This window comes from Phyllostomus hastatus, unplaced genomic scaffold, assembly GCF_019186645.2.
Source record: "Phyllostomus hastatus isolate PE091 unplaced genomic scaffold, TTU_PhHast_1.1 phas_scaffold_317, whole genome shotgun sequence".
Taxonomy (NCBI): domain Eukaryota; kingdom Metazoa; phylum Chordata; class Mammalia; order Chiroptera; family Phyllostomidae; genus Phyllostomus; species Phyllostomus hastatus.
This window is the reverse complement of record NW_025334023.1, coordinates 27,042,069-27,061,869: the sequence shown is the minus strand read 5'-3', so window position 1 is coordinate 27,061,869 and position 19,801 is coordinate 27,042,069. Positions and strand designations below refer to the sequence as shown.

Sequence of the window (19,801 nt, the reverse complement as noted above, 5' to 3'; positions counted from 1 at the left end):
GACCTGGCCTGCAACCCAAGCATGTGCCCAGGGAATCTAGCCAGCGACCCTTTGGTTCACAGGCCCACACTCAATCCACTGAGCCACACCAGCCGGGGCTCCACATTTGTTAAAGCCTAAGTTAATACCCCATAGTGGAGTATTAGAGCTTTCTTCTAAAGAGGCTCTGCACATTTCTTGTTAGGTTTATGACTGCGACTTACACATTTTCTGTACTTGTCATGGATGGGATTGTTTTCCATTACCTTTCCTAAATGGTGGTTGTTTATTAAAGGGTTTTAGGCAGGGAGGTGGCATGGTTGTAGCTCTTTTAGGGACGGTGGGAGGGGTGACCCTTCCTGGCGGTGTGAGGTTAGACACTGGGGTGAGGGGGTCTGTAGTGCTGACGCCCAAGGAAGCAGGCTCTTATGTTCTGTGAGGCTTGCCACTTCTGGCATCCCAGTTTGTCCCCTCACTGGAGAATTTTTCTTCCCTCAGAGCTTCTTTGAAGTAAATGCTTCAAGAGGGTGACTCAACTCCCAGTGTTTACTTAACCAACCCTCCCAGTAATAGGCCCCTGAGGCCAAGAGTTAGAGGAGGTGTGCCATTGGGGAAATCTCGGGCTGACATTAGAACCCTTCCATTATGCTAAGTGAAATAAGCCAGGCAGTGAAAGACAAATACCATGTGATCTCACCTTTAGCAGGAACCTAAAGAACAAAACAAACAAGCAAAATATAACCAAAGACACTGAAATAGAGAGTGGGCTGACAGTGACCAGAGGGGAGAGAAGAGGGAATTTCAGGAGAGAATGGGAAGGGTTTACAGGAACAAATTTAAAGGACACATGGACAAAAACTAGGGGGAGGGTGGTAATGGGAGGGAAGTGGGGAGGGTTGGATGGGTGGGCTGGAATGGGAATAAAAGGGAGAAAACTGTACTTGAACAATGATTAAAATAAAAAAAATTTTAAAAAGATTTAAAAATTACTAAAAAATGCAATAAAATCCTTTTTTTTAAAAAAAGAACCCTTCCCCTTCATTCTGAAAAATGCAAAGTGGTTTAAGACCCTGCTCATCTTTCCACCTTCCTCAGAATCCAGCTCACACACAGATGGCTGAGCTCCCAGGAAACTGCTGCCAATTAGTCCAGGGCCGTTAGGAGTCATTTCTCTGCCTATTCCCAAAAGGGAGGTTGTTTGAAAATGGGCTGAGATGAAAAGATCACCCTGGAGAGAGAAGTTAGCAGATGCCTCTCTGAGGAGTGTGAACACGACTGATTTCTTCCTCCTCCTCTTTCTCCTCCTAATGTGCCTCTGAGAACTAGGCCAGGGAAGAACAGGATATTTTTTAAAAATGGAAATGAAAAATACCTAAGGAAGCTTCTGTATAAAAATGTTCAAGGAGCTAGGACGGATGGCCTCTGTGGGCATGTGATTTAGAGAAAGTTGTGAGTGCTACATCCCAATGGCAGCCACCACCACAATTAAATATCACCTAGCATCTACTGAAAGGTGACTCCAAGGCTGGTCCTTTGTCTTCCGCGTCCCACAAACCTTGGCCCAAAGAGGGAATGGGGGCCAATATCGAAGCCCTCAGAATCTTCAGCTCTCCTCCTCTCCCTTTCCCTTGCCTCACCCTCTCCTCTCAGGAGTAGTTCAATCCAGTTAGACCAACTTCTAAGGTGTCTCAAAGACAGGACAAGCCCCACCATGCTCCCTGGTGCTGGTGCTTCCAGGGTCCAGCAAGAAACTGGCCCAACAGGCCCTGTTTTTGGCAGGCCTCTCAGGCCTCTGCCCTCTGGGTCCCAGCTTTTTCTCCTGTGCCTGGGTGACTATCTGAGCCTGGGTGTGTCTGTGCCCAGGCCTGCATAGGACAAGAGGGAGCACAGAGGGCAGCCCTTGTTATGTCCCCAGCATGGTGCCAGATGCTGGAGAGAGCCACAGGCACTACCCCAAAGATTGCAGCTGTGATATCTATTTCCAGCTTTTGTCCAACCGTGTGAGTAGCTGACTATCTCAAGCTGTGTCAGTTCTAGAGAGTGTATTGTAAACATCACCCTGCCCTTACCTACATTTGTGCTAGGTTACCTGTTTCCCAGCTGCTGCTCACTGGACCAGCTTTGTATCGGAACACAGACATCCTATTGGCTAGTAGAGCATGAAGCCTTCCTTCCAGGGAGGCCAGGAGCAGGAATGAGTGGCCTGCAGTTTTGGGGGGGCAGAAATCTAGTCTTGCAGAAGTGGGACAAATGAATAGTGAGAAGCAGAATATGAGCTGGAGAGAAGAGGTGCCTTTCAGGCACTCTTAAACTAAACCTGCCTTTCAATGAGTTTCTGCTGCTGGGTCTCTAATCCCAGCAACCAAGAGCATCCCTGTCTGTCCATACCTATTGCCTGACTCAAGCTGAGGGGCTAGGGAACCTCTTAATTCAAAAACTAGACCTTTATGATAGAACAAATAGGCTTTGAAACTTTCATCCAGCCCCTGCTCTAATAGAAGCGGATAGAACATGTGTGAAATCTCTACTATATGCCTGCCACACTTTCATTTTATTAATCCCCACCAAACTTCCTTACAATTGTCTTGTTACTATGGTTTCACGGGAGAGAAAAATCAGGACTAACAAGCAGAAAGAGGCAGTCAAGCACACCAGTTAAGAGGATGGGTTTTAGAATAAAGGCAGTTCCAGGTTTTAATCTGGCCCTATCCCCATAAAGATTTTTGGGGAAACTGCTTGTTTTTCTTGCAAACTTCAATTTCCTTATCTATGACACGGAAAAAATGCCTACATTACAGGGAGCGGTGTCGATTAAATGGCTGCCACGCAAGCACACTTGGTGAAGTCAGTCTCAGTAAAGGCTGCCGTGAGAGCCAGGCATCACACCCAGGTCCATCTGGCTTCAAAGCCCTGGCTCAGCATGGGCCCTGGAAGGGAATGGACAGATTCACCTACTGAGTCAACCCAAAAGGTTTGGCAATGAAGAGGCAAGGCATTTTAGCTAAGGCTGTTACCTGCGCTGCAAATCTGGGGCCGAAACTTTTTAACATTTATGTGTCCTGGATTTGACTGGTTATACATTTACACTGGAAAATGTCAGGGAAAGGGAGAAATCACTGATACTAGCCTTACTCTGATTCTTCCTGAACCTGTCAGGCTCAAGGAGACAAACTGAAGTGAACCTTGGGAGTCATGGTGTACCCAAATCAGATCCATTTTGGCAATCTGACATTCTATCTGTAAGCTCCTTTTCATGTCATCTAAAAGCACTCATTCATGCTCCATTATGTATTAACTTTGATCCAGTCACTCAGCCTGAATTTCACTTTTCTTAACTTCGCATAACCTGGTACTTTCTTATTAAGTGTTGCTTTGAAGAAAATTGAAAATGTAGACACCTTATAGTGAAGTTGGACAAAAAAAGCTTTAGTATTATTGAAGGCTTAAAAAAAACGCAAGCCCAAGTATTCAAATTTTTAAGTCAATAGCTCAGTTGGGACATAAAATGCAGAGCATGAATGTGGAGGCCAGGCCTGGGCTCCATCCGCAGCTCTGCTCCTGACTTGGGCTGCACACACGCTGTGTCCAAGCTTCCACTGGGGAAACGCAGGGGTAGCGGGTGAGGCCTCAGGATGGGTCTCTATTTGTGTCTGTAAAAGGCTCAATTTTTTGGTCCTAAACTTTATCAAGATTTTATTTTTCCACAGAGGGGGAGGGAAAGAGAGAAACATTGATCAGTTACTTTCACAAGCCCCGGCCAGGGACCTGACCCACCACCCAAGCATGTGCCCTGACTGGGAATCAAACCTGTGACCTTTCAATTTATAGAACCAACACCCAACCCACTGAGCCACACCTATCAGGGCTGGTCTCAAACTTTCTATCACAGTGACACCCTTAAAATCACAGCTCAGGTTTAGGAAAGCTTCATTTCCCACCTGTGTAGAGACATTCCCACTTTCCACATACACACCCTTCCAAGACAAGATACAAATAAGCAAAATCCAATTTCCAAAGTTTTTATTTCATGCATTGTTTGATTTTAAAAATTTCTTAGGCTTTGTCTCTAATGTGTGTCACTGTGCAAACTGTCTCTCATTCCAGAGAAACCTGGAGGCTGGGGATCCAGAACACAGTGAGGGCCACCAGCCTCCCAGGCATGCTTCGGGAGCTCTTGTCTTGGGCCAAGAAAGGAGCCTCTGCAAAGGTAAGACACCCCGGGCTCCCTCAGGCACACATCAGGGCACTTCCTGGTTGATGACACATTTCCATAGCATCAAGTGGTCCACAATGAAGTGAGTCCCTTTCATCTTTCATCACACTCTTTTAAAAAATAGAGAAGACATCAGGAGTTAACTGACCACAAATCAATGTTAGAGGAAGGAGGAGGAAAAGTTAATGTACACAGAAATACACAAAAGAAAATATGCAGTGTTTTATAAGCTGCATACAGTTCAACAAAAAAGTTGGGGAACACAAATTTGGTTATTTAGATTATGAAAAACATTCATTACAAGAAGATAATCTTTCCAATTTTAAAAAGAAAACGTATGACTGGAAACATTCAGACTAGAAACTGGGTTAAACAATCCCCAAGTCCTTATCAAATAAGGTGTCAATCAAGGAAAAGATATTTTGGAACTTAAAATTAGGGAAGCCTATTCACAATTTAAATGGAGGGAAAGAAAAAAACAAACTAACCAATAAAGTCACAGTGATTATTTACATTTTATAGTCTTTAAGCACATAAAACTGCACTATTTAATATATTTCTCCATAAACTTTTTGTGAAATTCAGATCGCAGCGTATCATTAACGAATCTTTTGTCTTTCTTCTGATCGTCTACTCCTTTTGCACAGTTCTTGAAAACAACATCATCATCCCACCTGAAGGAAAAAAATAGAACGTTCTTAAAATGCCTATATTAGGAGACAACATTATGTGAACTGTATGTATATACAAAGGCAGCAATTACACCCAAAAGAATAAAGTAATTTTGAATAGGTTATAATAATGCACTATAACAGCAGAAAGGGCAATTTCCTATTCAGAACATAGAAAACATTCTTATTACTTCTCCAGTACAAGAGGCTTCTATCAACTCAGAAGGCAGAAATACAAAAATTTTCATTGCACACCTATCAAATGTTTTCAGGTCTAAAACAGAAAGGAAGTACTTGATACCACCCTAATTAGGACAGACAACTCTAGATAATAACTGACCAATTTACTGTAGTTCACATGGTATGGTTTTAAGGATTTTATCTACTTTTTCATCAGTTAACATTTAGTAATCATCCCCTGTGGCATTTACATTTTTGGACAACAAAAGGAGAAGGAAGTACTAGCATATAACAATTAAGGCTCTTATATATTATTGGTGCACATCTGCATCAGCCATAAAGAAACGGCAGCTGAAGAGCTTAGGGCAGAACTGTGGTTGCATTCTTCTGGTTGGGTTTCATCATGCACAAGCACAAAAAAAGAAGCACCTATGGAGGGGCTATAAAATACATGTTTTACAGAAAATCAAGAGTGTAATTTCAAAGTATCATTTTGCATATAAAACACAAACCCATTATGTAATATATATATATAGCACACACTCTCACAGATACATATAAAATTAAAGTCTATGTAATGTGTGCACATGTATGCTGGCCAGAATAAACTACACATGAAAAAGAAGCAAAGAACGTGGGTATCTTCGGAAAACAATGTTAGGAAAGTCATCACGATGCAGGACACAAGTACATGAAAAGCTGAGCAGAACTGGGTCAAATGTGACCTGCATATTAAGACACATTCCAATCTCCAAACAATTCCCTCTAAATCTAAACAAGGCAGAACAAATTACATAGTTTAATACAAATACAATCAGTGTAGTTTTTTCTCTATCCACTCTTCCATGTGGCTACTGGCTGCTGCTCCTTAGCCTAGCTTTTCTTCACTCAAAATTCATTCCATCAGTATTCAATGAGCACCTAGTATGTACTGGGCACCTATCTAATCCCCTAGGCTCAGTGCCCTGACCTCTCCCGCTAGCTGTACTCCTTCTCTCAGTGCCCTCATCTAGTCTTCATGGCTTTAGAAAACTTCTGTAAGTTGACAGCTCCCAAATTAATTATCTCCAGCCTGGATTCACTCCAGAACCATTTATCAAGCTCCGTAGCCAACATCCCCACATAGATTTACACAACATTCTGAACTTAACGTGTCTTATATCTGTCAATTCCCCCACCCCACCTTTATAAGGTGATCAAGGAAGCCTACAGGGTTCTTTGATCACCTTATAAAAACAACAACTGACCTTCCTTCCACTCAGCACTTCCTATAAGCTGTTCTGTTTTATTTTCCTACATATCACTGTCTGCGGTACTATATTCAATATTTATTCATAGTCTCTCCCCTTTCCTCCTTCTACTTCACCCCTCCAAACACACACACCACGCAGAGGAGTTAACATGCCAGGCCTGAAACTGCTATCCTTAGAAAGGCCCGCTTGCAAGGTTGGCCCTAGGCTGGCACCTGGACACTTGGACTCCAGGAACCTTCTCACTACCACTGCCTAGACTGTTTGTACAGATAATGCACTTTACGCAGAACCTTTGTTTCCCTTCTGGGAGTCTGAACTTTGGTACATACTAGGCAGATACCAGCCCATGGGCACCGAGTCTCTAATGGGCTTCCTTGGGCAGAAACATTGCATGTTACTGTATTCTCACTGCTAGGGGAAAGGAGGTGCTCTGTGTGACACCTCATGGAAGGGACAGAGCATAAGGGAGCATGCACCTGGATCACTGTGATACCCCTTTCCCTCACAATCTGTCGCTCAACTATGCTTGCCATGGGACACCTACACGGTAACTCCCGAGTCCTTCCAGTGGGTCCCTGAATGTGAAGGGCAGTCTTAGGGACCCTTGACACAAAGTCACACCCAAAATGTAAACTCTGTAGGGCCAAAGGCTCAGTGAACTGCTCTGACACTAATGCTTAGAATAGTATCTGGTACACGGCTGTTTACTGTAAATATCTATTGAAAAAAGCTATTTCTCTCATTCTCCTTCCATTACTCCAAAATCTGACTGAGTATCAGTGTAAAGTGGGATTTTAGAAGCTTTATATAATATAGCTTGCTAAAATTCATAATCTGTGTATATGTATTGCTGACTCATTACTGTATATGAAGTACCTTCTTTTAACTTTGAAGTTGGCCTGAGGCTGGGATGGGCCAGTAAGATTAAGGAGAGGGTTGCCACTCAGAATGTTTTCCATACGAATCCTTTCTTCTTCAGCTTTTTGCTCTTGTTCCTGTTAATGACAAGGGAAGATACATATTTACTTATGGCAACTCCAGGGTCAATCTTCTCACACAACTCCTATTTTAAAAGACTGTGAGTAATAAGCATTAAGGTAGTGTTGTTGTTTTTTTAATTTGTCTTCAAAACATGCCAGAAAAGTCTCACTTATCAAAGTAAAATAATTTGACATTTTTATTATAAATATTTCATGCATGCCATCATCACACATTCATTAGTCTCTTCTGACTCTGAAATTAGCCAGATACATACTTAAATCTATTTTCTTTCTTGAGGTACACACAAAAAATTGCTTATTTTAAGAAAGCACACCAATACACATTCTAGCACAATTTGAGCACATATTAAACATCAAGACACATTTAGCAAAGCTATTACCTCGATTTTTAAGGGGCTATACATAACTAATTATAAATGCTTGTTATCTTCAATTACTAGCGTAATTGAAGGGTTCAATGTAAACTTGCACCTCTAAGATTTGTGACAAGTTATTATTAGCCAAGAAGTTATCTCTTAAAATGAGACAAACTATCAAAATTTCATCTTTACCATATGTATTTCTACAAATTTACCTGAGGTTTCTCCATTTTGTTCTCATTATTTAATGTTACTTTCTATTTTTATACTGCTCATACCATATCAGTTATAATCATGTCCTTCCTCACTTTTATTTTAGCATTAACTTCTTTAAATTTGAATCCCCCCCAGTTTCATTCTTAGAATTAGGAATATAAAATGTCTAAAATCCTTAACCACAGCTTCTAGATCTACCTGAACCATGCCGTCTTAAACAAATGGTAGATCCCACTTTGCTGTGTGTTGAAGATGACAGAAATGTATGACTTAATAGATCAAGGAAAAAGAGACTTTCTGGAAGTCCATTTAAAATATATCTATGCTAAACCATTTGGAAAAACAGCCTGATTTCCAATACATGTTAATGATACTTCATTTTAACATCTAAATATGAACACTGGGTTTCATTTTTTTGTTATGAGACCAAATAGCTGGAAGGTGAGAAAATTCCATTTTTAGGGGGGGAAAATATTTCAGGCCATTGCTCAGACCTTTTAACAGAGTCAGGAATATTCACCAGATAGCTTTCTATAAATTATATATTTATTTTTAATAAATATTGATGGTAAAATTTAAGACATATCTCTGACATGCTAGAAAACTAGGAGCTCAAGTATACAACATGTCCAAACTTATAATGATGCATGTGATATAATAAGGTCCTGGCCATTCTAAGTTTTGAATATATTTCCTTTAGAGTTGTTGGCTGGTTACCACACAGCTCTGGAAAAAGGAGGTGCCAATTCTTTTCATATTCAAGTACCAGGCATATTATGCTTTATGAACACAGGCTAAAGGCTGTACAGCCTATGGGTCAAATCCAAACCACCCCGTTTTGTAAATAAGATTTTACTGGAATACAGTCTTGTTCATTCATTTATGTACTGTCTATGGCTGCTTGTGCTACAACAAATAGAGCCAAATAGTTGTGACAGGAGCTTTGTGGCCCATACGCCTAACATAGTTATGATCTGGCCCTTTACAGAAAAGTCTCCCAGCCCCTGACACAGGCAGAATGGTTTGAAATGTTATTTTGGGACACTCAAAAACCACACTAGAAAGCCTGGGAAACGGAGAGAAGAACTAAAACTGTGATCAACCCAGCAAACACCAACACATTTTTATACAAAGTAGATGAGCCTCACAAAATTACAAGATCTCCTGTCTAAAATGTTTATCCTCCCTAAAGCTTAACCAATGAGTTTAAATTGCTCATCTCTTTATGCATTTACAACTCTTTGAGATAAACCAAACAGTATTTGGAATAGAATGACTGCCCTCTAGTGGTACAGTGATATGAGGAATGTTCTTAAATCCTGTTTTCTACAATGAGGTAAAAATTGTAAGCTATTATAGGAGTTTTGCTATTGTATGCCAAACTTTGATAAGAATTGATATTAAAATATTTTTCTTCCCCCAATCTGAATTCTAGTAGTCTTCAAAAGCCTATCTCAAACTTCTCATCTTTTCTGAATTCTTCCCTGACCCTTCTGACCCACACAAAGTCTACCTCCCTGGATTCCAAGTACTAAACTAACCTACATCAGTCTTTTGTCTAAATTGTCTTCTTTTTTTTTTAACAGAACAATTCTTGACTCAAATGACATCTTACACAGGTGTCATAAAAAGCTGCTCTGTTCTGGTTGAAAGCGGAGGCCAATATCTCACCTTGAGCATGTTACAATATATCAAACTTAACACGTTCCAAAAACATCAATTCTACCTTCTTGATAGCTCTATCAGCATCTGTTCACTTCTTTCCATTCCAACTTCTGTTATGCACGACACTCAAAACTGCATGTGAGGATTACTGGTACAGTCTCCTTTCCAAGAACTGAGAGTACATCAGTTCTTCCCAATATACTCTCAATACTTCTGCCAGAGTAATCTTTCAAAAACGCATATGCAATCTCACCAATCTCCTGTTGAAATTAACTAGCTTTACAAACTACCCTTCAGAACAGAGTCAACTCCTTTAGCATTTATTTACAAACCTAATGCTTTATGACCTGCTTTTGCCTCCCCAGTTTTACAGCTTATTTTTGTTACTATGGATCCTAGTTAATCCTTACAACTATCTTTAAGTCAGGTATTCTTTTTTTCCATTGTGTAAATTGAGAGACTGTGGGGACTCAGAGAAGTTAGACAATGGCCCTGGATCAGATGACACCTGTTGACAGACTGCTTCAACAAGTTCCTGGAAAGAAGACTGAGGTAGGAGACCAGAAGAGAAATGAGGATGGCCTCATTTTATCGATGAGTTCTTTGTAGGCCATGACTAAACCTTAACCATTTGTGATTCTTCTGACACTTAACAGACATTAACTAAATGTCTGCTGAGCAAACAAAAAATAATAAAGAACAACTTGATCAGTATTATTAAGTATGTCTGAACTACTTGGAAAGAATTTCTAACATAACCAAGAGACTTAAAATGTCACAAAATGATCAGATTTATAGGTCTAAAGGTCCTATAATATCTAGACATGGCAAGGACGATTTCTAATGTAAGATAATACCTAAATTAAAAATATACCCACTTTAGTTTATGCAAGATGTAAATACTTAACACTTTGATTTTACCTTCCGGGCTTGCTCTTCAGCTCGCTCTTTTTTAATTTTTTCCAGTTCTGCAAGAAGAGCTGCAGTGTCATCATCATCACTCTCCTCTTCAAAGTCTTCATCTTCATCTTCCTCCTTAAAAAAGAATGTGATGGCCCAAGACATTAGAGAGAAAATTCACATTTTTCATTTTTTTCCATAAAAATTGCACTTATGAGATAGATCTTTGGAGCAGGAATAATTTTCCTAGTACAAAAGATAAACGTACCTATATACAATTAAAATCAACAACCCACCAACCAACCCCCGCCCCCTAAAAGCTTCTGAATACTAAAATGTCAACCTCTGGTGTATTTTAGAAATTATAACAACTAATAGTATAACAAAGTGCCTTTCAAATTTACAGTGTTGAAAGGGAATTTAGATATTAAAGTATTTCTAACACCAGAAAAGGAACACTTTACACTGATGCACAGTACGTGTGTACATAGTGTTATCACGCTGAGAATCAAGAAGTTTATTACAGCTCAAAACAATTTTAAACTAGGAAGAATAATCAAAAGTACAAAAAGGTTGCTACGTTCTCAAAAGAAACCAATTTCAAATGAATAATCATGAAGCCTTACTGAATTCCCCATATTTAATTACTGAATGATTTAACCCAATCTGTTCACTCTATAATTAATTGCTGATATATGTGCTTAAGTAGATGCTACTCATAAAAGGTCACTTGGATTTTTTCACTGTATGTAGAAAATGGCAAATTAATGTCCCGTTAAGTTTTAATGTTAACTAAAGCACTAGTCCTTAAAAACCACTTTGATCCACTTATAGGTTATCTCCCTCCCTAAGCACAGAGGGAGCCTTTAAGAGTGCTACACATCTGGAGGGAACCATGGGTATCTAATGTGGAAAGGCCCTGGCAACTCTAGGGGCTGCTATTGATGGGGTCCAGTCTGAAGAGTGCCATCTGGAGGTCTGTAACATGGGAGCCCAATCTCTAAGGTTTAACAGAGGGAATTACTTTTTAGGGAAGCATATTCTTTAATAGATCACTTCCTTATTTGGTTCTTGAGAGCTCAATCTTGTTTTTGAAGTCTGAATAACCACATAGTAACACTTTTGTTTTAAAATCAACAATAAAGTTTGCCCTGACAGGTGTAGCTCAGGTGGTTGGGCATCATCTCGCAGAGTAAAAGGTTGCCAGTTCAAGTCCTGGTCAGGGCACATGCCTGGGTGGTGGGTTCAGTTCACGACTGGGGCATGTTCAAGAGGCAACCCATCAATATTTTTGACATCAATGATTCCCTCCCTTTCTTTCTTTCTCTTTCTCCCTCCCTTCCCCGCTCTAAAAATAAATAAAATATTTTAAAAATAAAGTAAAATCAACTATAAGGTTTAGCATTTGAATAACAGTTAAGTAAAAATAAAGGGCACTTCTTAAAGCCAAAAGAATAAAAAACTATTTCAGAAAACAATATAAATTACTATGGCAATAAAAGGAGGAAAGAAAACATACATCTGTTAGAGGATCATCTGCATCAAGGTTGGCAGCGGGAATCTGGTCTAACCGAGGTTTCTTTGACACTGAAGACGAGGTTGTATGTTCTGGGGATAAACAAACATTACATAGCTTACTGAAATAAATACTGTATTTCATGTAACATCTCAGGAACCTGTGAGCACAAAGAACTTAGATTATAACTGTCATGACAGCAGGGATCAAAACCACAGTCTTGGTAAATAAGCCCTTGGTAATAAATATTTGTTGAATAAATTAATGAAACTATTGACTTTAACATGGGGACTGTAGCCTCTCCCAGGAAATTTAGAGACTAGTTCACATACGCTATAAATATATACCCCTGGATGCCTTCCAAGCCAGGGGCAAAAATGGGAGAACTTCACAGACAGAAGCCATGGGGCCTTAAAATTCTGGCTCTTCTAACTAGTCAATAACTCCTTGATCTGAACTGAAACAAGGAGCGCTGAATATCCCCAGGTCACCTTGTTCCTTCTAATCCAGAACCATAAAAAGATGGAGATGGAATCAGCCTCATTATCATCTCTAATCTAACCAGATTATTTAGCAAAGTGTTGCAATTCACACCAATATTTAAAACTGAAAAAAAAAAACCAAACAAACAGTAATCCATTCCAATAACCAAATGAAAGAAAAACTACTGTCAATAATTTTATGTGACAATTGTCTGGGGTAGTGTTGGTACCTCGAGTTGGACGATCTCTGTTTTTTTCCCTTGCAGCAGCTCTCTCTCTCTCTTCCAGCTCTCTTCTGAAGTCACGGTTCCGAACCTCTTCAGGGGCATCCTGAGTGGCCTGTCTAAAGTAGAAACAAACCAGGGCAAAAATGTTTCTTTAAAAAAAAAACAAAACCACACACACACACGGCTGTAGCAATGGAGGAAACATCACAAAAAAACAGCTTTGTCCTTGAGTCCCTAAAGTACAAAAGAAGGAACTGGACAACACTATTACTCTATTATGTGGGTTACTAATAGGCATCCTTGTGATATTCCCAATATTTCAAGGACCCTAAAATGAATCACATATATTCCTATAATAATGCTGCATATCAATTAAAATGTCTACTTTTTGTCAGTAGCTCAACTCAGGGCACATTACAATAACAGTTTTATTCTCATATTGACTAGTACTGACAGTGCATTGTCTTTCTGCAGTAATATATTATTTTTCCATCTATATGTAGATATTCTTGATTAACAGGAATTTCTGATTAAGAAATACATGGGTTTTTTTTATAATCATAGAGCATAATTTTAGTGTTAGATATTCTATAGAATTCTACTCATATAAAAATAAATAACTTAAGTGATATAAACCCAAACATGCTACCATTTCATGACCATGCCATTTAACCAATTTCCTCTTGCTTTGTGAACAATAAAAAATGAAAGTCTTCATTACCTATATTTTATTTTTGTATGAGAAGGTAGGTCTCTACTAGAATACTGCTTCGAGAGTTGGCTCAAATCACCTTCTCCTTTTCCTCTCCCACCTCTCGCAGGTTCAAATGTTGGCCGAGCTGCTGTCGTCATCTTTTATGCCTTAAAGAAAAATAGTATCAAGTTATTTATTATATGACAAATGACCATTTTTAAAGTGTTAACATCCATCCTTGTGAAATAATTTTGTAATTCACTCCCCAAAGTTTACTTAAATAACCTCAAACAAAAAGTTCTCAAGAAAACAAGTAATGAGGCTCGGGTGTACAAGGAATATGGCTTCTTAGGTAACTCCTATTGAGTATAAAAAATTCTGTTCTAAAGATCGATCTGAGTTTATGCTCCTGTTGTCCTGGCTCTATGGCCCTAGGCAAGTTACTTAGCTTAAAATTTTGTCATCTGTGGAATGGGGTATTTCTCATATAATTATTTCATGGGGAAAAGCCTTTGTAAAATACAGTATAGCCATGAGAGAGTTTCAAAAATTCTCAATTCCACCAGACACCCTAATGTTTGCATTTTATCTAAACTCACAGAACATAAAATAGGCTAGCAACTACAAAAAGAGCATTTAAAAATCCCACAAAAAAAGACATTCTAGTCACAATTACTGAATGTTCTGGATTAAAGTGTGCTAAAAAACTTCAGTAACAGTTTACCTGGGCAAAATCCTCCAACCTTTTTGTTGATCCACCTTTCTCTTACAGCCCCCAGCATAATAAAAACCAGATCTTTTGTAGATTATAATTTAAGGAATGCTCAAAAAGATCGGAGCCTCGTCCCCAAAAGGTGCTGATAAAATCAGAGACCCGTTCCTTGATACTTTTGGTTATGGACAGCCAAAATAATCTCATAGTAGTAGGAGCAACTAAAACATCGTCGAGCGTAGGAAAGACAAAGTGTGCGGGGGATGTTGGGGGAAGTGGCATAAGTCTACATTTTCAAAAAAGGGAAAGGTATGTATCCAGAGGTGGAGAATAAGGGTTTCGTGCCGCTGGGGGCGCCGCAGCCTCTCACACATCCCTGGATAATTGTCATTCCCGTCTCCCGGGAGTTCACCTTCGGGATGTCACCAGGAGCTCACAGACTCTACGCGATTCAGAGAGGGGTGAGGAGGCTCGATGCTGCTTAACGGAGTCTGCAACGCTGCCTCGGCGCTGCGCTCTCCAGGGCCCCCGGAACGCGAAACGCGGCCACGGGTATTGGGCTCCGCCACCCAGCCGCCCGCCCGCCGCTCTGGGGCTTCCTCCATCCGCGCTCAGTTCTCAGCCCGCAGCTCCGATCCCAACCGTCCTTTCCCATCCCACTCGGATAAGAAAGACAAACTACTGTTTTCCCGCAGCTCACCTTGGCTGAGGCCCGATTCAGCAGCCTCCAGAGATCACACAGACTCCATAACGACTCTTGACTCCCAGAATCCCCTGCGCCCGGGACCCAAGCCCAAGACCCGGAAGCAAACCCCAAGCACATTCGCCGCACTTGGGGGGCGGAGGCAGCGACCAATCCGCAGAGGCCAAGGTAGGAGTGGGCGTGACGACAGCGAGAGGCGGGGCCGAAACGGCCCAGGGGGCGGGCATTTGAAATCGGTGCCTCAGAGCTGATCCTAAACATCATTTTATACCTTCAAGAACCAATTACTTAATGTCTCTTCCGTCTTTTCCTTCCCCGACCCCCTCCCAGACTCCTTCATTCCGGTACTGCGTGGACGGAAAGCCCCGGTAGCTGATACCACATCCCCGGCTAGCGAGAGAGAGCGTAGAAAAGGATTACACCAAACTGTTTAAATCCAACGGTTCCTGCTTCCTTTCTCCTGAGCTAGACCCAACAAGCCTAGAGAGTTGGGCAACGGAAAAACTAGTATTTTCATTTAATTGGATATGAAGAAAGAACAAATATATACGAGGGCAACCACGATCTTTATAAAGGTACAATTCCTGCAAAAATATTAGCCTTCAAAGCAAAGGTTGTATTCGTATTGTTTGTTAAAATTTTTATTTAAAGTAAGTTCTAACGGGAGGGGAGGTGTCACTATTAGAGATCCAGTCATTTATTAATTGACATTGAACGTTTAGAACGGTGGGCCCAACTGCCAAGAGCACGAGATGCAGTTATAAGATGGCTACTCGTGCATAGGCGAAGTTTTAATAAGACAACGAAGAGGAAGAAAATTAACCGTCTTTCCCTCTCCGCCCCCGTCCTAACCCCCAAGACACCCTGGGAGCAGGGATCTTGTTCGCGTAGTTTATCTGGGTATCTCATCACGTAGTCCTTGGCCAAAGTAGATGCTCAATAACTTATTTGTTAAACAAAAGAAAACTCCCTCAAGTTTCTAAAGAGCTCATAAAATTGAACATTAAAATGCTTTTTTTCCAGAACTCTTTCTTTGAAACTTAATGAAAAAAAAAAGGAAAAAGTCCCTTCCTCCATAAAGTTCAAGAGGTAATGACTGATTTTTCTTGCTGAAGGCATTTCTCCCCTTCTCTTACACATACTTAGTAAAGGCCACTACCATCATACTAGCTACTCAAACCAAAATCTCAAGGCTCCTACTTAAATTCCTTTTCATTCGCTCTTCACATCCAGTTCCTTTGCAAGTTTTGCCAATTTATCTATCCAAATATACCCTAAATTTTATTTTCTGTCACTACCCTAGTCCAAGCCACTATTATTTTCCACCTGGATTGTAACTGCTTCCTAGTGGATCTTCCTGCTTCTTTTGTCCTACGTTCAATTTTGCAGATAGCAGTGAGTGATCTTCTAAAGTTATGAATCAAGTAGTGTCAGCTCCTGCATGAAAACCCACTGCAGTTAGAATAAAAATTAAATTTCATGATGTGGTCTAAGGACCCATCAGGCATAGCCTGGCCTGCCTATCTCCCTGTCTCCCTGAATTCACCTCTGTCTAATCAGTCACTGTTACACACTAGGTTCTAGCCATGGCGAACTGGGCATTTCTGTTTCACAAAGATTCTTCTACACTAGCTTTCTTCAGCTGCCTGTGACCCAGAATAACTATAACCATACCTCAAATCTCAGTCCAAATGTCACTTCCTGAGTGAGGTTTTCCTTGGCACCTAAACTTGCATCCCAAATCCTCCAACACACATATACCAACCCATCACCGTGTTTTATTTTTTTCATAGCACTAAACCTACCTGAATGTATTCTATTCATTCTTGGCTTATTGCCCTGTTTCTTGTCTGAGAGGCAGCATAACAAAGTCGTTATCAGAAGGAGAGCTGTAGCCTGACTGGCTTGGTTCTAAATTCCAGTTCTACCCTTTCCTTGCTGTGTAGCCTTGGGCAAGCTATTTTCCCTTTCTGTGCCCTCAGTTTCCTCCTGTATAAAATGGGAATAATTCTAGTTTGTACTTCATAATGTTGTTATAAGGATTGGTAAATTAATACTTGTAAAGTGCTTAAAACTGTCTCAGAAAACAGTACTTGTTAATAAATGTTAGCTTTTATTATAATTAATATTATTTTTATTATTATTGTCTATCTTCCTGTATTAGAACATAAGTTCCAGGAAAGCAAGAACCTTGTGTCTCTTGTTCACTGGTGTATCCTCTGCATGTAGAACAGTGCCTGGCACATAATAGGTGCTGAGTAAGTATTTGTTGAATGAATGAATGACTGATGCACTATGAAGTGGAGGAACGAAGTAACAATGGCAAGATGGTGACACAATTATAGAAAATACCCTTGGTTTTTATGTTCCAGCTGCCCTTATCAGCCCTGAGCCAATCACCCTGATTCGTTTAACTACTAGCCTATCACCTAATCTTTTTATCATCAACCATAGTTAAATAACTGCCCCTGTAATTTCATTAATGTCAACATACAATATAGTCCATGAAATTTAAAGCTTTGGCTTCAGTGGTCTGAAAGTATTAATAAGAAAAAGAAACTAAACATTTTTTCACTTATGATTTTAAAGTACTAATGTGAAAATGAAACTATAAAGCCTTTGACTTAAATGGTTTGAAAGTATAGAAAAAGAAGTGAAAAGTAAGTTTACTAAAAATTTAAAACTCACCCTATCATATATAACCTCTGAAGAATTCTCATTTTAAACCAATTACCACAAAAATCTTAATTCCAACTACCAGTCCTCTTATACTCTCCTAATTGTTTATTTTCCCACTCTGTACTAATGTGATTTCCCACATTCCTCTCCTTAAATCTACTTGCCTCTTTCACCCTCTTTCTTTCCTCATCCTCTTTCCCAGGGTAGATGATATTCTGACTTCTCTGGGAAAATAAAAACTCTTAAACAAGGACTCCTCATCTGCTGTCCAGCAGATCTACCAAACTGCCTTTGACTATACCCATACCCTCAACTTTACATGTGTCAGTAAAGATGAGATGACCCAAACCCTTTCCTTTGTTCTCTGAGTCCCACTCCCTCTGGGTCCCACAGGCATCTTGCTATTTTTCCTATTTTTCATAATGTATCTATTTTAGATCATTCTTACGAGCTTTTGGATATGGTGTAGTACATCATAAACTTAAAAACTGCTCCTTCATTTTAATATAACAAGGTAGTATTTTAATTCAATGTGAAAAGGATGTTTATATAATAACTCTGATAGCAAAACAGTTTATTCTTGTAGTAGGATGTAATGTAGGAATTTTAGCTTCAAAGCTATGTCCAATTGAATTAAACACCCAAACGGAAAACAAATAACTATAGAAATCTTAACAAGAAAATTTAAGAGACTGTTTATACAACCTGGGATTTGTAAAGAAATTCTGATGGAGGCAGAGCACTTAAGACCTATAAAAGAAATAATTTTCAAATTTCAATTATATAAAAATATAATTTTATAGCAGATGATGCCAAAAACAAAGCCAAAAGATAAATGCCAGAAGAGTAGACAAATTCTGTAATGTCTTTATATGTAATGTAACATATAAAAGTGTTCACAACTACTGCTATTACTGCTAATACATATAATATAAAGAATATAAACAACCCAATAAAAAATTGGGCAATGAATATAAATAGGCCATTCAGAAAAAGCAATTCCAAATAGACAGTAAACATGAAAGACACTCAACCTCCCCACTGAGAAAATGAAAGTCAACTAACAGTTACCATATTACAGCATAAGCTTGACAACAATTTTTAAAAATTAATGATACAGTTAGATGGGGTTGAGAGAAAAGGGGATTCAGTCAGACTGTAAAAGTTAAAGGTGTTATAGTGACCCACAAGGTTCTCCTCAACCTCCTTGACCTCTCTTAATCCACTCTCTCTATGCCACAGGCCTTCCTGATGCTGTTTAAGCATAGCTCCTGCCTTAGGGCCCTTGCATTAGCTATTTCTTGGCCAAGAACACTCTTGCCTATATTATTCAAGTCTTTGTTCAAATGAGGTCAAGCAACCATGACAGCTGTATTTAAAGTTGCAGTCCTCCTCCCACTTTGTCCTGTAACATTCTGCACTCCTTATCTCCTTTATCCTGCTGTACTCTTCTTTTTTATGTAGCAAATACCATTATCTTGATTGTTTACAGTTTAGTTATATTTGTTATTTCTTTCTCTCCCTAGCCTATGCAGAATATAAATTCTGCAAGAGCAGCAATCTTTGTTTGCCCAATCATGTAGGCCATACATCTAAAACAATGCCTGGTACCCATAGACATTTTCTAAATGAGTGAATAACTGACTGAATGAATAGGTAAATGTATTTTGACAGGAAAAAAAAATACATCTTGATTTAAAAAGTATTGTCTTAATCCTTTTCTTTTTAAAAAGATTCTATTTATTTATTTACTTATTTTTAGAGAGGGGAGAAAGAAAGGGAGAGAAACATCAATGTATGGCTGCCTCTAGAGTACCCTCTATTGGGGACCTGGCACACAACCCAGGCATGTGCCCTGACTGGGTATCAAACCTGTGACCCTTTGGTTCATTCCGCTGAACCATATCAGCCAGGACTCATTTTCTGTTTAAAGGGAGAAAAAAAGTATTTTACATTCTGCTAGTCTGAAATTTAGACTTGAAATAAAGATACATGAGGACCCAGAAAGATTATTTATTTTTAGGAAAAAATCTCTGAATGAAAAATCACGTTATTATCAGGATGTATATGTCCCTCAAGATTCTAATTTGATCAGCCCCACTCCCAATCCATTCACAACTCCATTTTAATCCAACCTCCTGCCTCTTCCAGTTGAATCACTTCCCTCATTCTAGTAAATTCCCTTGCTTACAAAGTTACCAGCCCACAAATTGTGAAAATTTTGCTTGAAAATATTTATTTGAGGCTCTTACTAAGAAAATGGAGGAAGAAATGCAATGATCACTGGTCATAGATCACATTTAAAAATAAGGAAATATAAATAGTGGTATCAGCTCTAAATTTTTAACCTG

At 39.5% G+C, this 19,801-nt stretch overlaps 1 protein-coding gene across 2 annotated transcripts; it reads right to left on the bottom strand.

Annotated features, from left to right (window-relative positions):
• Window positions 1–3,982: 3,982 nt before the first annotated feature.
• Window positions 3,983–14,896, bottom strand: CWC15 (CWC15 spliceosome associated protein homolog). Of its 2 annotated transcripts, XM_045818061.1 has the most exons (8): window positions 14,769–14,896; window positions 13,384–13,523; window positions 12,666–12,778; window positions 11,957–12,045; window positions 10,459–10,572; window positions 7,173–7,291; window positions 4,706–4,866; window positions 3,983–4,302 (listed from the first exon to the last, which is right to left on the bottom strand). In XM_045818061.1, exons 2-7 carry the CDS (start codon window positions 13,512–13,514, stop codon window positions 4,737–4,739), a joined length of 696 nt encoding a protein of 231 aa, XP_045674017.1. In that variant the 5' UTR covers window positions 13,515–13,523; window positions 14,769–14,896; the 3' UTR covers window positions 3,983–4,302; window positions 4,706–4,736. The 2 variants fall into 2 exon arrangements, with proteins under 2 accessions (XP_045674017.1, XP_045674016.1); XM_045818060.1 differs by having other exon boundaries at window positions 3,983–4,866.
• Window positions 14,897–19,801: the final 4,905 nt, after the last annotated feature.

Excerpts from the sequence above, each read along its gene's own strand:
- CWC15 (XM_045818060.1), bottom strand. The coding sequence starts at position 13,514 with ATGACGACAGCAGCTCGGCCAACATTTGAACCTGCGAGAGGTGGGAGA. Across the intron at positions 12,779-13,383 it reads CATACAAAAATAAAATATAG|ACAGGCCACTCAGGATGCCC; the intron begins GTAATGAAGACT and ends TTTCTACTTTAG. Across the intron at positions 12,046-12,665 it reads CAGAGATCGTCCAACTCGAG|AACATACAACCTCGTCTTCA; the intron begins GTACCAACACTA and ends GTTTATCCCCAG.